Below are 19,258 nucleotides of genomic sequence, written 5' to 3'. Positions count from 1 at the left end.
CATCACTGTTCATTATTTCTTTTCTCAATCATTTCTCTAATCTTGCTTTTTCCCATAGAAGTTCCCCACCAACAAGAGAATGAGGAATTAAATGGAGAAACTTCAAGAATACAGAAATAAACTAGTCTTTGTTCCAATTTGCTATAGACAAATAATTCCTGATCCCTGCTCAAGTGCTCAGACAAGTACCTAATATTTTAATGACTCGTGAGAACCTATAGCTGCATTTCATCCAATATCACCAAGTGGCAAAAATTCCCTTTTCCACTTCACAGACATAAGCAAGCGGGAGAAAGGAATAGCTTACATGTCAAATGAGAATAAATAAAAGTAATGTAGTGGTTGTTTTCAACACCATTTTATTATAAAGTAGGTTCCTCTGTCTGGTATGACCAGACATTTAAAATTTTGAGGCATTTAATTAAAATGACTGCTTCGCTTTCTGTCTCCTCCTACCTGAATATCTTTTTCTGTCTGTACCCTCCCACGAATAGCCTTTCTCCTTTGTCATTAAGTTATCCCCTTTTCCTTTGCTGGCCTTTCAACGGTGATCTCCTAACACTCTTTCCACTTGTTCTCAAACCTCAACTTACCTAGCTTGTGTTCTCTTGTCAATTCAGATTATCATCACCTCAGGGAAAGTATCTTCTCTTCCTACATGTTTCTAAAATTTGCTTTGGAAGAGATAATAAATGATGCCACTTATTCATCTGAAGTTCAAAGCCTGTGAAAATACCAGTCATCTATGTGCCTTTGCTCCTCTTATAAATTAGTAATGAGTCTGGAATGTTTCCCTATGGTAATTAAGCCTCATTCATTTTAAGTGACTGCATTCTGTGATTTAAATCCTATTCCAAAAAAGTTACATATTTTCTATTAACATCATTACAAAAAACTGTACAAATAACTTCAAGATTTCAAAAGCCACGGTCTCAAAATGCTTCTCGTCCTCGCTAGATTTAGTCAGCTTGTTAAGGTGAGTGTTCAGATAGGGTGAAACCACACTTATAATGGGAAAAAAGGAAGGCGCCAAGAGTTTCAGTGCGCCACAACAGTCATATTCCAATAAAAATTACTATGCACTCCTTTAGGAGCAAAGAACCAGACACCAGTGATTGCTGTGGTGTTTGCAAGGGCAGGAGGGGGAGAAAAGGAAGAATAAAATTCTCACCACAACCACTACCATAAAAAGGTCCGACATGTCTAAAAGATTGAATAAAGATGTAACCTAGCAACTACCCTGTAGCATTTATTCATTTTTTAAGCAAAGCAAATATCCATAATGTCACACTTGGTAAATGAAATCAAGACCATTCTGGAAAATGTAAAGGTTGCCTGACTGTGTCATTTCTATTCAAAGCACTGCTGTTAAATGGAAAACATTCTGAAGGAGGCTTGTTCTCAATCCACCCTCTGCTCATACAAATCTCCAGTCTCCTAGTTTGTTCTTTTCAAGTAGTGCTTTAGAGGAACAGGCTACAAAAAGTATTCCCAATACATCTATTTTCATAATACTGTATTGCAAACAGCATAAGCCAAACAGAGATTCTTAAACATTACCTTCATATAGAACTTCATATCCAGTGGGAATACAGCTATATCCTTGAACCAGATCTGGAAGACAGTCCTTACAGAAGGAATGGAGGCAAGGGAGCATTCTGGGGTCTCTCTTGCCCAGGTTCCGTTTGCATACCAAGCAATTCCTCAGCAGATCCAGAGTCCCCACTGCCGTTGGCTGAAATTTGACATCAAAAACATGAAGAGTCACAAAATGGCTCATGACAGCCCCTTCACTTAACAATACACTTGATCACTCAAGCACAAACTAGAAGGCAACAGCGGGATGCATGTTCTCAGAAACAACATTTACTTAGTCCTTTTGAAGAAAGAGGAAGTCCCTTGCAGCTGAAAATCACATACCCGCTTTAAAAAAAAGAATATCTTTGCAGATTGTTGTGCAGGAAAGTGTGGTTTAAGGTTTATAAACCATGATCCCATTATCTCTCTATAGTACTTGCAACCTCTGAAAAAAAAAAAAAAAGAAATAATCTGTTCTATTGATCTACTTACAAAGCTGTTACCAGCCTGAATTGTCACACGCTGTACATTTCCTGGCAGAAGCACTGAAACTGTGCAACAAAAATGATGCTTTTATAATTTCACCACAATATTTTATAGCTTGCAGGTAAAGAAAATAATGATAAGCATAACTGATCATTACCTCCATCATTTCAGCAACACCCCATTAGAAAGCTGCCTTGAGAAATGTAAAATATCTTCTGCTAATCTTCTTCACAGAAATGTAATAAAATGCACTTCACAGTGATTAAATTTCACCTGTCAAGATGACCACAGATCAAATTATAGACCAAGTCAGAATTTTCTACAGGTAGGACAGCATTTCCCCTGCCAACCTAAGCTCCCCAAGGTAAATTGAGTATTTTGCAGTTCATGTTCTATCCTTGTTTCTGAAATTTATAGAGATGTCAATCAGACACAGCCTGCAAAGGGAAACTTTTGCAAGTTGCATCAGAGAAGGAAAAGTAAACGCAGTCTCATCTCTCTTGGAATCACCCTTTAGCTGACTGAACCTCCTTCCTGGGGCCACAGTCCCATGTAGTTGCCCCTACCTTGGCATGGTGGCCTTGCCATCAGCAGTACACTACTTGCAGCAATCTTCAGATTTCCCCATCACAGAAGAACAGCGACTAATCCTAGAGATATGTATTCTTTTGGAGGATTCCATCTCAAGGCAGATTCCAATAGAAATGTTTAGCAGACACAACTTCTTCTACAATGAAACAAAATTGTGAAAGTCTCAGAAGTTCACAACCAGCCTTCTCTGTGTGTTGCATCCTGAAGTCATTGCTATTTAAGAAAAATTGGACTTCACGTTAAAGTCACCATAACACCTCACACCCAAGGCCCACTTCTAAGAACCAATGAAAATAAGTAGATATTCATCAGTTTTACTGAATTCACTCCAACAAATTCAAATATACCACTAAAACTTGTGACTGTAATTTCAAAACTACAGGTCCCTTTAGAAAACAGCTGCGGTAATTGCACCTGTAGTTTAAACAATAAACATTACAAAAGTGCTTATTATATGAGCTCACTTTTTACAGTTCATCTTCATCAACCATCTTTCAGAGACAAATGTGATTAGGGAAGCACACATTTTCAGTTTGCACCACCTCCTTTGTTTCTTGCAAGTCCTGTTGCTAAGCAAACAGACCAGAACCTGCAAAAACATGTAATGTCTGCAATAGGAAGTTGAGGTCTTCGGCTACCGCATTGTTCAGTCAGAGAAACCACAGCCCGGGACCAAAGTATCAATGCACAGAGAATCAGTGCAAACACAAAGCCAAATATTGGGAAATGCTCTATCACCATAAAGGCCAAACCTGTCTGAATGAGCCAGAAGCGGGTTACCATACATTTTAATCTATGCTTTTTGCAGAACATGTGAAACTATGTGCAAGTTTTTTGATAGGAGGGGGAAGGATGAGGGTGAGATAAAGTGCTACTTTCCTGCTGAGATAGGTATGCAAAGCAGCAGTCAGGCAGCTACATTACCAGTGACTCGGCTAGGCTGGTGGGAAACACCAAGTCCAGCAGCTGCAATTACAAAGCAAATAACTGCATCTGAAGGGATGTGGTGAGGGTGAAGAGGCAGGACACAGGACAGAAATGGATGAAGATGGGGTGGGTGAGCAGGGGGAGGCAGCTGGCAAGCAGTCACACCCGAAACAGGGAGAAAAGCCCCTAGCATTTGGCCTATCAGCCCAAGGAGGGAAAACGAAAGGCGCTGTATAGTGTTGGGGGAGCTGCTGCAGGACCAAAAGATCAATGACAGCCCCTGGAGGGCAACAGCCACACCAAACAAACCAAAGGGAAGCAGCCAGGTATCACAGGACTGAAACTTCCAGTGAAGCACCTATATATTTCACACAGGAGAAGTTTGTAACAGGTATATTCCCATAATTATATTATTTTAGTATTTTAGGGATAGAATCCCTATGCAAGACTTTCAACTTTCACCATTCTGTTCTCTCAGATCTAATCAGGTGATTTTTTGTATCTTCTTCTTTCAATTAAAAATGGATATTGCTACAGCATTTTAAAATGTTGTAACATAAACTTTGCAAGTTCCATCTAGAATTACTTCTAGAATAACTTTATTAGCAGCAGCCCATTTTGTCCTTTGAGGAAAAAGAGAGAGTCAGCGTGCCGGACAACCTTCCGGTGGCTCCTCAGCAGCCCTCACAGCAGCTTCTTGTTCGGGATCTGTGGAGCTCAGCCAAGGCAGCGGTGTGAGTGAAGCAAAACCCGCCTGCTTGATTAACCAGGCTCAATACCTCACATGCGCAATCCCCAAACTAACTGTTTCAAAACAAAGGGGGGGGGGGGGGGGGGGATAAAAATCAGTGACAAAGAAAAATGCTGCATGTGATTTTTGACCTTAAACCATCACCAAGTCAGGGCTCCAATCCCAAACGCTTGATGACTTTGAACAAAAATATGAGGTGAGCCGGTGTGTGAAATTAGCCCTGTTAATAAAAGCAGGCGGTAAACGCAGTGAAATTGCTATTTACTCAGCCCTCTTAACACCTTGGAAACATTCTCCAAGTACCTGGGGACCGGCTGGGAAACAAACCCAGAGAAACGGCGCGGCGACAGGCGGGCACCGCGGCCCTCCCGAGCCCCCGGACAGGGCAGCTCGCGCCCAACGGCCGCCACCTCAGCAGCGGGCGCCCCCGCGCGCCCAACGGCCGTGACTGAGAGCTGCGGGCGGGACCCGGCGCTCGCCTCAGGAAGATGGCGGCGGCGCGGAGCGAGAGGGGCCGCCAAACTTTTGGGTTGTACTCAAAGTTCAACTGTACAAAATATCGAAGAATTACTTACAACATTAATGTATTAAAACATTAAATACCAAAGAATTGAGAGCAGTGTCTGCTGTGTACGTTAGCTATCTGGAATCACTTGCTGATTGTGTGCACAGGGTGCTTCTGTGTGAATCAAGCTTCTCACAGTCAGTGGGATCTGGTCGGACACCACACTGACAGCAGGCAGTAGCAATGGTCCTTATTTTACTGTACCCCACGACTTACCTTTGAGGACCGAACCAAACCCTCGATAGATGTTCTGGTTACACTGCTTCTCCTTGTTATCTGTCTTGCAGCAACATCCTTAGCTGCTTGAAATAATCGGAAGCTGGACTCTCACCTTCCACAGCCTGTAGTCCCCTTTGGAGACACTTTTCACCTCCTCCCCACACTGTACCTGATGAAGAGTCTACCATAAACGTGTTAGTCTGCAGGGTTGGACTAAGGCAACTTGTAAACGCCAGTGAGTGCTTATGTTTCATTGGTCTTTAACCTTTAACTTTGACAGCCGTTCAGTAGCATAATGTGTTAGCATAAAGGCGTCCCAGCCTCACTATTTATCTTAAAAACTTCAGTATTTCACAAACTTTAAATGCAATGCACATCAACTTTACCCTAAAAGCCCTGAAATAATTCAAGCCAAACACTAGGTTAAGGGTTCATTAATAGGATTGTATCACATGTACTAGAAGTTAATCTGTAGCACCTAGGAATACTTTAAGACTTATAATGCTGAGCATTATAGTAACAGTTTGATTTTAACCATCATGTAAGGATTCTTCTTTGGCATACATGGCCAACCCTTGCATTGGCAATTGAAGTCCTATTTTGACATTACAACTACGCAAATAATGTTTTATAGAATCATTTTAAAGCACGTATAGAAATTCATACAGTGCAGCTCTACAGCTGTGCCATAGCTGCGTACACGTTTGAAGCTACCTGGCACCATTTGTCCCACAAAAGCAACTTCAGGAATTGTGTGCTGTACACTTGAAAAGGAGGTTAGTCAATTGCAAAAATGAAGTTACATGAATTGTGTCATTAAGCAAGGCAGGCTTGGTGTCATGACCACTTCCCTGGGGAGCCTGTCCCAGTGCTCAACCACTCACTCAGTGAAGAACCTTTTCCTAATACCCAACCTGAATTGCTCCTGAGGCAGCTTCATGCTGTTCCCTCAGGTCCTATCGCTGGTCACCAGAGAGCGTCACCTACTGAAGGAGTTGCACAAATACAGGAATAACCTATGTACATTGCTACCTTGTAAAAACAAAGCAGCAAGGTATCTCTTCAAATGCCAGACGCCACTGTAGCCAAACAGTTTAAAATTGTAGCAAGCATCAGCCAAACCACTGATCAAAAACAGCCAGAAATCACTAAATCCACAAGACTGAAGTCAGGACAGTGTGTGAACAAGTCAAAAAAATCTATCAATCAACACATTTTACACATTGTCTTTATTCAAAACTTCAAATAAAACAATGGCCTTTATGCCACAAGCACACATGCACCTCCAACTTCTTTGATCTTCTCCTCCGCTCTTCTACTGAAGAACTTTGCTTTCACAATTACAGGCTGCTTGGGCAGCTTGCCCTTGCCCAGGACTTTGTAGTATCCCTAGAAAGATTAAAAAAACATTATATGTTTGTAATCAGCTTAAAGGCTCCTACATTCAGACCTGTCTTTTAGCACACACCAGTAAAAAACAAAACCATGATCACCGCTGCTGACCTCATTCATTGTCCGTCTCCAATACAAGATTGGTATGAATGGAAAAAAATATCCTGTGTGATCTAGTGGCGTTGCATTCATTCAGAGAAGTGGAAACTATAAAGTAAATTAAAGGTTTTGGTAACTTAGAATGTTGGAAGTTGTAATATTCCCAGTACTGCATACAGAAAACACTGAAGTCTTGTAAATAAGCTGCCAACCACTTCCACTTCCCACAGCACAGAGCAGCTGGCTGCATTTCTCCAACAAACTACTTACTACACCCACTTACATCTGGCACATGCTCTTTACCTGCTGGACATCCTGGTATTCCTGAAGAGAGCAGAAGACTCTTCTGCACATCTTAAAAGTAAAACTGAAGAGCGTCAACACATTGGTGCCCAAGCACCTGTGTGGTTTATTCTGCTCTGCAAGCTGTCACAGCAATAGTTCCCCTCTCCCCTCGTTTCACTCCTATCCTTTGCATAAAAAGGACAACCATGGCACAAGGCCCGTTAATACTACAGCCTTTAAAGTCACAGCTTGTTAGAAGAGGTGTAACTGGCCAGCAGAGGTATTTGGTACACAAAACATATCTACTTGGTAACTAGTTTCACTACCTACTTGACAGACTAGTTAGTGTCACTGATTTGGTGGCTGACTGAGATACGAAGCATCACAGCCAGTGAATGTGGATCAGAAGTTTAATGTCCGAGAATGATAGCACACCAGAACAATCACAAGTGTAAAGATGTGACTCTAGTCTCGGAATTAAAAGTGACTTTATATAAGTGAGAATAGCTCTATCATGTTTTCATACCTACGTTTGGTGATATTTTGAACAAGTAATCTTTCACCACCTTTCAAAAATAAGGGAAGTCATTCTTACAGGAAAAAACATAACTTAAGTACTAGTTTAACCACTGATATGCTAAGATGCATGAATTTGTACCGAGAAGTCTACAGATATTCATGCACTGCAGCTTATTTGCAGTTTACCATTTTGTTACTTGGATATGCAAAGCTAAGTTACACTTCAAGCGAGCAGAAGCTGCAGATCTGAATCTGAACAGAAACTTACTGAGCGCACAACATCAATGACTGGGGCCAGTCCAGCCTGGTTTTTTGCATAATTGAGCCTTGTCTGTTCAGTAACAAGGGTCCACAGTTTATCCAAATTGACAGTAGGACAGAACTTTTGGTTTTTCTTCAAGTGATAGTGTCTCATGCCTACTTTTCCAAAGTAGCCAGGGTGACTGTGAAAGAAAACACATTCCTCGTTAGGTCACATTTTTAATTCATCCTAAGCAAGTAGGACTACAAATCAACACTAACACAACATCTTACTTGTTCAAAGAAATTAGAAGTAAAATTTTATCTTACTTTCACATTACACGTTTATTTGTATTAATACATGTGGTATCTAAGTGCAATAATCATTGCTATCCAAAGCAAGGGAAAATTATTTTCCTTAAAGCATCTATTCTCCCTTGAACTCACAACTTAATCCTTCTCATGGTGAGTCTGGTCCAATCCTGCATATTCTGAGCAAAACCAACTCGGTGCAAGACTGCACTGCACGAGGAGCTTCAGAGCTCCTGTCACTAACCTGGTGACTGACTGAGTCAACAATGGTCACAGCCAGCGAATAGAGATTAGTGGTTACTTTCCGAGTACTCTAGCACACCAGGACAACAGGCAGTGTTCAGATGTGACTCTAGTCTCGGCAGTGAGACAACGACCCTTGCCTCTATAGCATGCAGTTAAGTAGAGTGTAGCTTTGATTTATATAACGCTTCAGATTTACCTAACATTTTGTGGGCACATCTGTTAGTATGGACAACGGTGTAACTGGCAAGCTTGGTCAAGTTTACTGCACTGAACTCTCAAAGATGCCTGGCTTAAGAAAAAAAGGCCGCTGAGTTTAGAGAAAATGGGGACACAAGTTGATTTCAGCTATTAAACTTTCATGTTTGAGAAAAAGATACATAGGATTGTAGGGAAGTTTGGTGGTTCACATAAAATTTAGTTGTTTCTACTTCAGACACATGCATTTTGCTAGCACATGTTTAAAACGTTAGCTTACTATTTATCAAAGTTAATCCTGTGATGGTGCATACCACCAGCATTACCACGGCCACCAGGATGTTTCCTATGTTTGCCTAAAAAGAAAAATGAAGTTAGTTAAACTAAGAATATCACATGTAATACTTGAGCTTAGGAGCACAAAGTCAACTTAAGCTGATTACTCTGATGATAGCAGTCCTATCCTTCTCCATTCATATCAACTCAGTGAGCTAAACCCACTAAAGACTAACCCTAGACAAGAAAAAAAAAAAAAAACAAAAAAAACCCGATGCCTTTAACCTACAGAAGTATGAGAAGACACCAGTGCTAACACAAGCAAACTGACAAGAACAGGCAGGAACGGCCATAGTTTGAACTGGCACAACATCAGCCTGCAAACTTAAAATGTCGCCCAGCCACGTTCTCAGGCAACACCTACCGCCCAAGTACTATCCAAGTTAAGTCACAAACCCAGTCCACAGGGATGGGCAAAACTCCGGAGCACCACGTTCCTGGGGCATCTCCCCCACGGTGCGGGCACCACCCGCACGTGCTGCGGCCCTCAGAGCTGCTCGCCGGGCCCGTGTTTGTGCGCTCCTCGTCTGCCCGCCCGAGGCGGCGCCCGAGCAGCGAAGGCCCGCCGGCGTTGCGGAGCCGCAGCCCCCCACTTACCGATGCGGCCGTGGCCGTGGCTGACGTGTCCCCTCAGCTTCCTGGTCTTCCTGAGCCGGGAAGGCTGCGGAGAAGCGGCAGAGGTGAGCGCGGCGGCACACGGCCCTCCCCCCGCAGAGCCGCCGCTCCTCCGCGCCTCACGGCCCACAGCGGGCGGCGGCCGGGGCCCTGCGAGGAGAGGCCGGAGCGGCCGCCCCGGGCCGCCCTCAACGCCCCGAGCAGGCCGCGGGCCTGGAGAACCGCCCGCCACGGCCACCCTCAGCCCACCCCCGGGCACGTCCCGCGGCGAGGGGCAGCCCGTCCCGCCCCGCTCCGTCCCGTCCCGCACCCACCATCTTGTCGGCGTGCGCGAGGGAAGGGAAAGGGCGCCGCGCTCGCGAGACCGGGGGAAGGCACCGTCGCCCACGGCGAACTCTCGCGAGACTTCGCCGAGGCTCCTCCTGCCGGCGCCGAGCCGCGGGGCGGTGTCGCGGAGCCCGGCCCGGCCGCTCGCCTCCTGCGGCCTGTGCCGAGGGGGGCGGGGGGAGGCCGGGGAGTTGGGTCACGGCACTCCGCACGAGTAGCCGGGACAATAAACGCAATGCCCGTAAACGCCGCCGTCTGTCACGCCAGAGTAACAGTTCCTGGACAACTGGAAACAATTGTTTCGTACTGTTTTTTTTATTTAAATATATTCCGCGCCAGAAGATTTTACCCTTTTTTTTTCTCTCCCCAGTTTTGAACCACAGGCCTCCACGCTGGTTTTTCTTCAGGACTTCCTTCTCGGTTACATGGTGCACGAGCGGTGTTCCACCGTTCAGCAGTCGTCACCTCAGTTTTCTAAACTAACGTGCAAGGTGGAATAATACACCCCACACTTTCATTTCAGTTGTTTGTTTTAAACACAGACCTTTGGAAACACTAAGGTTGATTTACATAGCCATGGTCCGAGGACCAGGAAGGTACCTACAAGCTTTTGAAATGTGATTGTCACCCTGACTGGTGCACTCCTCTGACTGCAAAACCCAGAACAACATGCTGACGGGTAATTTATCGTTCAAAAGCTTCCTGCTTAGATTTTTACAGTGCAGATGGAGGAAAACAGCTTCTGTGTGGGAGATGCATTTTACCGCACCGCATTCTCTTAACACGTGCATCCTGTGTCTCTCTTGCATTCCTAACAACTCTTTTCATGTCAACATTACCATCAGCCAAGGATGACGTTTTATCAATCATTTTCTCAAAAGGAACATGTATTTACACATATAATTACTGTTGTTTATAAAATAGCCAGCATCCACCTGTACAAGTGAAAGCTATTGCTTCTGATTTGAAGAACTACATCTGAAAGTCACTCCGTAGCTTACAACATATTACAGCATAAAACCTGTAGAAATTAACATTTGTGATTACATTTCAATTGAATCAGAAGCGCTTGATATTCTACATTCTACAGATGCTTCTTTTCATGTACACTTAAGCTTTGGTATATACTTGAGTGTGAGGGAGGTAAGGAAAAAAGGAAACGACTTCACCTTTTTGGTGAATAAACCCTCAATTTTGTTCTATGAGGCTGATAGCACACCAGAACCACTGCCAGGTTAGGAATTGCGCAAGCCTCAAAGACAGTTTAACTACACAAGGAAGTCACACTGCAAATGAAGAAAAATACAGTGGTCTTTTTTCTTTAAAAAGAAAGCTCTAGGTAATTTTCATTAGATGTCAGACTTGAAAGAATATTCAAGTATTTTCTGTTTTCTTCTTCAGGCTAAGGAAAAGCTAATAGAATCTCTTAACAGCATTTGTGTTACCGGATTAAAGATGAATGTGGTACTTGGGTAGCACTTGCTGCTGTGCAGAGGGCCATGGCAAGCTAATCATTCCTGTCCTGCTGAAGAGCATTCACCACGATGCAAGCACCACCTGAACCAGACTGCAATTAATACAAAAGAAAAGCAGATTGTCATAGAATGCAGCTGATTAGCTCATCAGAAATTTAAGCAAAATATTTGTCTGCTACAAGCTGTTCTTATTCTACTTGGATCATTTAACCAAATTAAACGTAAAAACATATGTAGCATAAAAACAATGTGAAAATATCACAGTTCAGGATCAGTTGTCTATGATACAAGATATAATTTGCTGCTAACCCGTGTGAAGAAGAAGAAAAAAGGAAAATCGTTTTAAGAGATGCTTCTGTTAGGATAAAATTAACAAAACAGTGATGATATAAAATGCCATGTCTCGGCTCTAATAAAAAGCATTATCTAGAAGGAAAACCAAGTAGTATCATGAAATAGCAAACCTACTGAAAGAGTTTCATAATAACCTTTTTTTTTTGGTATTTTAATTGAAAATTCACATTCACAAGTTTCTCTGGTTTTGTACCCACTCAAAATCAGAAGTCCACAAAGGTTTGCAAAGAATATAAACAAACAGGTATATTTACATAGTTTATTAGGAACCATACATACATACATTAGGAAAGGATGAACTGTACCTACTCATTGCAGCTTGCATGTCAAAGAACTGAGATCTCCTCACGGTTAGCAGTCTTAGTGCAGAATGGATTACAAGTAGTTTACTGACCAGAGTTCAAACGGAGTGGAAGGTTTGTATTGTGAACCAAGTACCTTATTATCAAGTTACTTTGTTATTTCTTTCTTTTAAAATTAATTAGAAGGAAAATTAGGAAAAGAATACCAACTCTGCCACATGAAAACAGCCCCCGCGCATACAACCTCTCCCACGTACCCCAGAGCTCATTCATTACCGCAGTACTCAGGCATCAGTGTAGTTCTCACAAACATTCCCTGAAGTCAGTGGTTCTGCTGAGACAGTCAGCTGCACATAATCAGCTATTCATTTTTGCACCAAGCATAACTCAATTCATACTAAAGAAAAAAAGCACCTGTTATTCTCAGGAATATACAAATATTTACCACAGTTTTTCTTGCTCATTACAAAATCAGTTACAAAAGCTTACAGCACATTATTTACAAATTCTATCCAAATACATAAAGGAGTCATCATCTGACACACTGTAACAGCATCGGTAGTCACTCAAAGCTGTGGTCAGCTTTTTTCATTCTCCTCCCACATCAAAATTTGGAGTTGCAGGGGTCTTAAGGACAGTGTCATAAATAGTCTTTGGGTTGATGTTTCAGCAGAAAGGGTTTAATTCTTCTTGTGAAGGAACTTCATTTTATTTCCTAAAGAAAACACACCATCAATCACTAGCATATACTGAAAAAGCCAAGTGCAATCAAAAATCCCTTAACAAATGGGTCTAATTTGTAGTGTAGTTGCTACAGTGACTCTTAATACCGGCAGAGATAGCCAACTGACAGAGTCTTTGGTAGTCTACCTTCTTATTTTTTCTTCCTCCTCAATTATTCAATTATGTTTTCCCTGCTTTTTCTCCCCAAATGAAGATGTTCACAGAGATCATAATTAAATCTGCTTTTTGTCAGGTTTAAGTATGTTTTCACTTTTTTTTTTCCTTTTGATACTTCCTATCGCATACCGAAACCACCAGTCGATCATCTCATCTCACCTCAGGCAAGGCTTTTTTGAATTTAAACAACAACACCCAGACATGCACATCCATTTCAGAAACACTTGTAAAGATTTTCCTCACCAAGGCCTCGCAGAAACTTGTTTACTCCGCTTTGCTCGGTGTCCGGAAGCTCTTCCAAATATTGCTCAACCCTCTGTTCAAAGAGACCTGCGGGACAGGGGGGAAGACGGGGCTGGGCGGCGCGCGGTGCAGCACAACCCGCATCCCCCCGCATCCCCCCCGCCTTGCCCCGCCGCTCGCCGCCCGCGCAGCGCCACGGGGCCCCCTCACGGCGCCTCGCAGGCCGCGGCGGCCGGGGCTGGCAGCGCCGCCCCGCACGGTGGCGCTGGGGCCGGCCGGGCCCTCCCCTGGCCCCGGGGGGGGCGCTGCAGCCCGCCCGGGAACCGCAGCACGGCCCCGTTCCCCTCCTGCGCCGCTCAGCCTTGTCGTGCGGGCCCTGCCACGGTGCGCCTCCGAGGGCAGCCGCCCGGGCAGCTCCACGCCAGGGGTGGCTGTGCCCTTCGCCGCAGCACTGCTGTGGCACGAGCAATTTTGCCTTTGAGTGATTTAAGGCGCTCAGCCGTGGATTCTCCTGGTTAAAGCCTTTGCGCGATCGCTACCATTTAGCCCCGTGAGAAGCAGGTAACGTGCTTCTGGCGGTTTGTTAGCTACACAGAATTTGCTAGGCTCCGACAGCAAATGAAGATGCTAACTGTTGGATCAGTGTGAAATGCACGTGATCTGCATCACAGCAAAGGACATCACCCTTACCTTTTGCCCTGCATTTTCTCAGCTCTCTGTCCTGGATGAAACCAGCAAACATTTGGGATTCCATGAACACTTCCAAGAAGCGCCGGATACTCTTAGAGGCCACAGATTTACGGAAAGCCTCCCTTTGGAAGACACGCTCTCCTTTTTCATTCTGGGTTAGGAACAGGGAATAATGGCCAATGGTCTCCACAAAGAATCGGATAAAAACCTCAGACACTAATCCATTCAGGGTGTTACATTCTGCAAAACAAGGCAGCAATAAGAGACCAAAATCAGCTGCTCCCAGATTTGTCAGTGTTGTCATCCCCCCTGAGCCAGGTACTGTCATCTAGCAGTTTATTGATGCTAATAACTGAAAGGAGTTGTACCAAATCCTTTGCGGCCATGGATATGTGTCAGATAGGGAACAATGCTTTATAATCAAGAGTGCCAGCCTACAAAACTGATGTTGCGTAACTAAAAATCAACAAGAAATACAAATCCTCAGGAGACAGGTTAGGAAATTAAAAATTCTGTGGGTGCCTCATCAAAATTATACCTCTTACTTTAAATCTGAATAAGTGTTTTCTTAACAAAATTCTGTATGACTGCGAATTAAAATGTTTGCTCTGGGGATAATGAACCTGTACCAAAACAGATCAAAAAGGGTGTGTTGTAGAATTTAGGTTTTCATCGCTTCTGAGATGTTAAAATAATTTTACATATGTAAAGCAAAGATGAGTAGAAATACATTTCAAAAACTGAATAGAGGCCCGTTGCATACCATTTAACCACAGTCAGTTAAATTCGCCCTGGGCTCTTTTTATAATTGCTGGTGAGAAATATGAACCTTCCAAGGCAATTCAGCCCCTCTAGTACAGAAACCATTCCTGGGAGGTACCTGCTTCCCTCCCCTGAATATATCAAGAGTCAACAGCAACTCTGAATTCAGACACACTTCTAAACATGTATAGTTATCTGGATTGAACCAGGGCCAAGTTAACTGCAAAACTCTTTTTGAGTAAAGGCTTAAAAGTACTCACGTGCATGTCAGTTACAAAGAAACTAAGACTGCTGATAATGTATTACTGTGTGTTGATGTCATCAGTCCCATTCCATGTGTTCAGAGATTATCTTTGATACTGCAAAAGGTATTTGAGTACTAACATCTTTCTTTCTCCTGGGTAGAAAGTCAGAATACCAACTACGTGTCTGTTAATAATGAGCCTGTTTCCAAATGAACTTACCATCATCTGAATCGCTATCTGAATCCTGATTTATCAGTTCGTTCTTTCTCTCTAGAGCCTGCTCCAGAGCAGCCTGCAGTTTTCTAGGTAACAGCGTGTCTTCATCATCCATCTGACAGAGGAAAAAAAATCTTTAGATCACATTCATCATGTACAGCAACTATAGTACATACTTTTGCACAGATTAAAATTCAGAAGAAAAGCATTTTTTATCAGTTAGCTACTGTCATGACTACATAAATGAAATAATAAAAACATATATGCAGCTATCATGTATTTCTGAACAAGATTTCTCATTACTCTTAAAGTCAGAAAAGATAATTCAAAGAGCAAAATAATCCAAAGACCAAGGCAGCAAAACCTAGCTACATGTATACACAGCTGCTTGGTACTTGATTCTACTTATTATTCTAGCATATCTTGTTTTCTGGGGTTTTGCCCCACTGCTGTCTTCAACTTATTTAAAGCTTATTCAGCAAAAGCAAGCAGACACAAGAATCTTAGCAGTGCAACCACTACTCACCAGTCATGTCTTCCAGGGATACAAGGAAATTTACTCACCTAACCTGCAGACAGATACTTTTGAAGTTATCTAGTGCCATATTACTCCAGGAGATGGTGATCCTTCATCTCCTGGCTCACAAGGCTCCTGCTTCTGCTACCAAACTGCTATTCTCTACCTTTCCTCTCTCACTCAGAGACTTCCTTGCAATTTTTGTCTCTAACACTGTGAGTTTTCTTGCTAACATGATATTGTTATCTTTGGATGCTTTCTTTACACCGCAAACACAGTTCTTGATTTCTTCTGACATTTACGGCCTCAATCCCTGTTGGATACCTGAGGAGAGTAGTGCCAATTTGCAACTGAAACAGAAAATGAGCATTTTTTTCCTAGTGTCTTGCCTATTGCACAGTTCCTGCCACACATCTCTGATTAAAAAAAAAAAAAAAAAATGGAAACCTAATAATATGATAGGACTAAACAGGTTGCTAAGCTGTGTGGCAACATTGCAAGCTGTACTTTACCTGTCTGATGAATCGATCAGATCCCAGGTTAACCATCAAAGCCTGAAGAAATAAAACATTACAGTGAAATATGTATTAAGAGACAGAAAACATTTGTGTCTGCTTTTTAATGGAGAAAGATCATCTGAATGGTCCCAAGCCTCAACATGAATCAAATTCCTGCTATGAAAACAACAGGTTTATGAAGTTCTTTCTGTAGAGCTCAAAGTCTAATTTATCATCATTAAATACAACAGATCTAGTACAATGGATCTGTAAATATGTAAAAAAAAAAAGTTAAAAGGATTAGGCAGGTTTTTTTCTCACACTTAATGCAAGCTATTGGTAATCATTTTTTGCTATCACGTGGATGACAAGTATTTCAGAGGGCTTCAAAGAAAATGGTACTGTCTTAGGCAGCAGGACTTCTGAAGTGCAAGGGTGTGAAATGTTGATGCTAATGAAGCACTGATGCTGCGAGAAGGAGCTGGGAAGATGTGGGAGAGCAATGTTAGGAGAGTGGGAGGAAAACAACAGAGATTTACAAGGACCTGATGCACACAATATATTGAAAGTGGGCACAAAAAGATGATTTAATAGAAAAATGACAGGAAAAGAGAAGTAAGAAAGAACAGTGTGGCCTTGAGGAATTTGGTGGTATTTTACTGGAAGAACTGATGAAGTGGAACTCTCATTTGAATTCCAATATAGTATTAGCAAAGTCTTAAAAGTTACAAAAAAAAAAAAAGGCCTTAAAGGCTTTATTTTCTCTCCTGCCTATGGCTTCATGCACAACTTCCATTAGCATTAACAGGTGTCATAGCAGCTGGCGTTTCGTACTTCCTCTTGTTGTTCCAGGAACAACAAAATCAAAAGAAATGAGAATATTTACACTACTTAATTGTTAACCAGGTTACGATTTGCTTCTCTCTGTCAAGGTGCCAGGCACAGAGAGCGGGATAAAAGAGAAGACTAAACTTAAAACTGCGGTTTTACCAAGAGGCAGTTGTACATGAGAATTTGGCAGAGAAGAAACAAAAAGGAATATTAAAAATTACACACATGTGGACTTTTGTGCCTCTCTCCAGGGCAAGGCCAGTTTTAGTCCAGGCAAATAATTTTGGTGCCAGCTCCTACCTCCTCCACAGGCAGCTCCTTCAGTTTTGGCAGAGAGCTGGAGAGCAGTCCCACCAGGAAGGGCGTAGGGCAGCACACGATATCAATCATGGATGAGGGCAGAACAGGAATGAAGGTGTGCTGCCAGGAGAAGGGGTACAGCAGAGCCACCACGGCGTGCGAGCAGCTCGAGAGGGTGCTGAAGAGAGAGGAACATCTGTGTGAGCAGAGCTTGTTCATCCAGAACATGTATCACCAGCTGATAAACTAGTGTGTTAAAACGCAAGTGCCCAAGGGGCTGCCCCCGTTTCCCCATATGCTTTTCAACATATTGCTTCTGACTTCTGATGACCTAGGTGTCGTTCCAGTCCATACTCCCTCTGCAATGGGGAGCGTGGTAGCTCCTCCCATGTCCACCTTTAAGTGACTTGAAACTAAAGCTAAAAGACTAGAATCAGTTTGTTTCATCACAGCAGTCAGGAGACTATGATCTAGAAGATGATGTTTAATGTTCCCAACAACAGTAAATAACAGCCACTTTGAATGACTGCTTGAAATCACAAACCAACTGCAGTTCTCAGCTGTAATGACCACTTAAGTATTAACAATGCACAATATTGGTGTTCTTACGTGAATCACTGGTACACAAACAAGCAAATGAAAAAATAAAAATTGATGCAAAGTATTGTTAAGAAAAACTATTAACTCAGATAAAAACAGAATAAAAATAAACAAAAAAACAACAATGCTTGTTCCAAAGAAAATTAGTAAAAGCGACACATTTTTCAAAGTTTGTGTATTTTTGTGACAACAGCCTACTTTTAGTGCAGTGTATTTTGATGGGCTTACTGACTAACTGTGGTGATCATGGCATTAACCCTGCTCAGAAATATCCATGTCAGCATACCCTAAATACTAAGGCTTAATGTCGTTGGCGGAACATATACTGCATACGTTGTCCTTCCACCTACTGAATCTGATTCCCTTTTACAGTTACATGGTCTCCAAACATAAAAAATAAAGGAACCTCATTACCAAGCCAGTTTTAACTGCAGGGGAATAAAGTCTCCGTTACAGAGCTTTGATTTTGGACTGAATTGATGTCTGCTTCTTCCATGCTGAGGATGACAGAAATTTGGGATTTTACCCTGCCTAGCATGACTGAGCTAATTTTCTCACAGTGCAAACTTCTGCTGTGCTTAATGTAGCCACAAATAACTATAAATAACTAATAACTTCAGAGCGGTTATTGCTTGAGAATGCTGGGACAGGGGGGGGAGCAGGAAGGGGGCATGCTGATTTCTTTTACTGCAAGACTTTTTGGAAACTTTAGGTGGCATCAGACTTCCACTGGAATAACTCTCAGAAGCATTTTTACTTGACTATCCTAGGGCCAGGAGAAAGGTTTCATCTGTTTGTTCCTGTCAGTGATTAACTTTTGAAGTTTGGTGAATGGAAAAAGCGAGAATTAGAGGAGGAAGACAGAAAAGTTTTGGGAAACATAAAAATTGTAAACACTTGTCTTCTTACTCTGTTGTTGGTTTTTTTTGTTTGTTTTTTTTTTTTTTTTTTTTACTTGATACTTCCTTTAAGGTCTATCAATTACAGCATGTTTTTATAACATATGAAGCCTAAACCAGTATTCTTGTAAAATTACGTGTTTCTCTAATTTTTCTTTATAGCATGCAACGATGCTGATATTGACTCCTATTTTGGTCCCTAGAGTGCCTGCAGTACCAAACATAATGCTGTGTTTTGGAAGAACTGTAGAGCACGGTGCAGACTCCCAGCACAATTCTCAAGCTCACTTTAATGATGCTGTGGCATTTTCAACTGCTACCGATTCGGTCGTCTTACATGAATGACTAAAAAAAGAGCCAGGCCAAGCTAAAAGCAGGAAGACAAACATTCTTCTAATATTCAGTGAATATTTTTTTCCTTTCTATAGAATGCCCTTTTGTAACTTGCTGTTTTACACACAGTGCTGTGACGTAAATCAGCCCCTGCATCCTCGTGTGTGTGCTATTCCCACGCTAGGGGAGGCTTCGGGCTCCAGCCCAGGACATCGATTTCTCCTTCAGAGCTTTCCCAGAAGGCGGTTAGGGCAGCGCAGCAGCTGAACACAGCATGTGGCAGCACCCTGCTTGGCGAGCATCCCGCAGGTCACACCATTGCCCTTGTCAGCCCCTTGGCCTGTGCTTTTTTTAAGGCTCCATGCACAGGCACTGCTTGTGCAGAGGTCAGAGAGACTTGAAGACACCCAC

General features: G+C 42.6%; 3 protein-coding genes across 13 annotated transcripts in view; all 3 read right to left on the bottom strand.

The window, feature by feature from the left end:
* The window catches only part of TRIM66 (tripartite motif containing 66), a 49,879-nt gene extending 43,687 nt beyond the window's left edge, over nucleotides 1–6,192 (bottom strand). The window contains 4 exon segments of the mRNA XM_083838162.1: nucleotides 1,561–1,735; nucleotides 1,921–2,023; nucleotides 2,631–2,791; nucleotides 3,120–6,192. Coding sequence (XP_083694288.1) covers nucleotides 1,561–1,735; nucleotides 1,921–2,023; nucleotides 2,631–2,638 — 286 coding nt within the window. The 5' untranslated portion in view covers nucleotides 2,639–2,791; nucleotides 3,120–6,192.
* Nucleotides 6,193–6,329: 137 nt separating this feature from the next.
* RPL27A (ribosomal protein L27a) lies at nucleotides 6,330–9,740 on the bottom strand. Its single transcript, XM_083838206.1, has 5 exons — nucleotides 9,671–9,740; nucleotides 9,339–9,402; nucleotides 8,686–8,761; nucleotides 7,681–7,855; nucleotides 6,330–6,506 (listed from the first exon to the last, which is right to left on the bottom strand). The coding sequence occupies exons 1-5, from the start codon at nucleotides 9,671–9,673 to the stop codon at nucleotides 6,378–6,380; spliced, it is 447 nt and encodes a 148-aa protein (XP_083694332.1). The 5' UTR covers nucleotides 9,674–9,740; the 3' UTR covers nucleotides 6,330–6,377.
* DENND2B (DENN domain containing 2B) overlaps nucleotides 6,330–19,258 on the bottom strand; it is a 171,440-nt gene continuing 158,511 nt past the window's right edge. For all 11 annotated transcript variants that reach the window (XM_083838168.1, XM_083838172.1, XM_083838165.1 and 8 more), the window contains 10 exons: nucleotides 17,016–17,193; nucleotides 15,900–15,941; nucleotides 14,874–14,985; nucleotides 13,648–13,887; nucleotides 12,958–13,044; nucleotides 9,671–12,529; nucleotides 9,339–9,402; nucleotides 7,681–7,855; nucleotides 6,621–6,716; nucleotides 6,330–6,506 (listed from right to left, as the gene is read on the bottom strand). In XM_083838168.1, the coding sequence (XP_083694294.1) occupies nucleotides 12,495–12,529; nucleotides 12,958–13,044; nucleotides 13,648–13,887; nucleotides 14,874–14,985; nucleotides 15,900–15,941; nucleotides 17,016–17,193 (694 nt within the window). In that variant the 3' untranslated portion in view covers nucleotides 6,330–6,506; nucleotides 6,621–6,716; nucleotides 7,681–7,855; nucleotides 9,339–9,402; nucleotides 9,671–12,494. The remainder of the gene's footprint in view (nucleotides 6,507–6,620; nucleotides 6,717–7,680; nucleotides 7,856–9,338; nucleotides 9,403–9,670; nucleotides 12,530–12,957; nucleotides 13,045–13,647; nucleotides 13,888–14,873; nucleotides 14,986–15,899; nucleotides 15,942–17,015; nucleotides 17,194–19,258) is intronic.

Source organism: Anser anser, assembly GCF_964211835.1.
Source record: "Anser anser genome assembly, chromosome: 5".
Taxonomy (NCBI): Eukaryota; Metazoa; Chordata; class Aves; order Anseriformes; family Anatidae; genus Anser; species Anser anser.
Note: the sequence above shows the minus strand (reverse complement) of the source record. Positions and strands in the feature narration are given on the sequence as shown.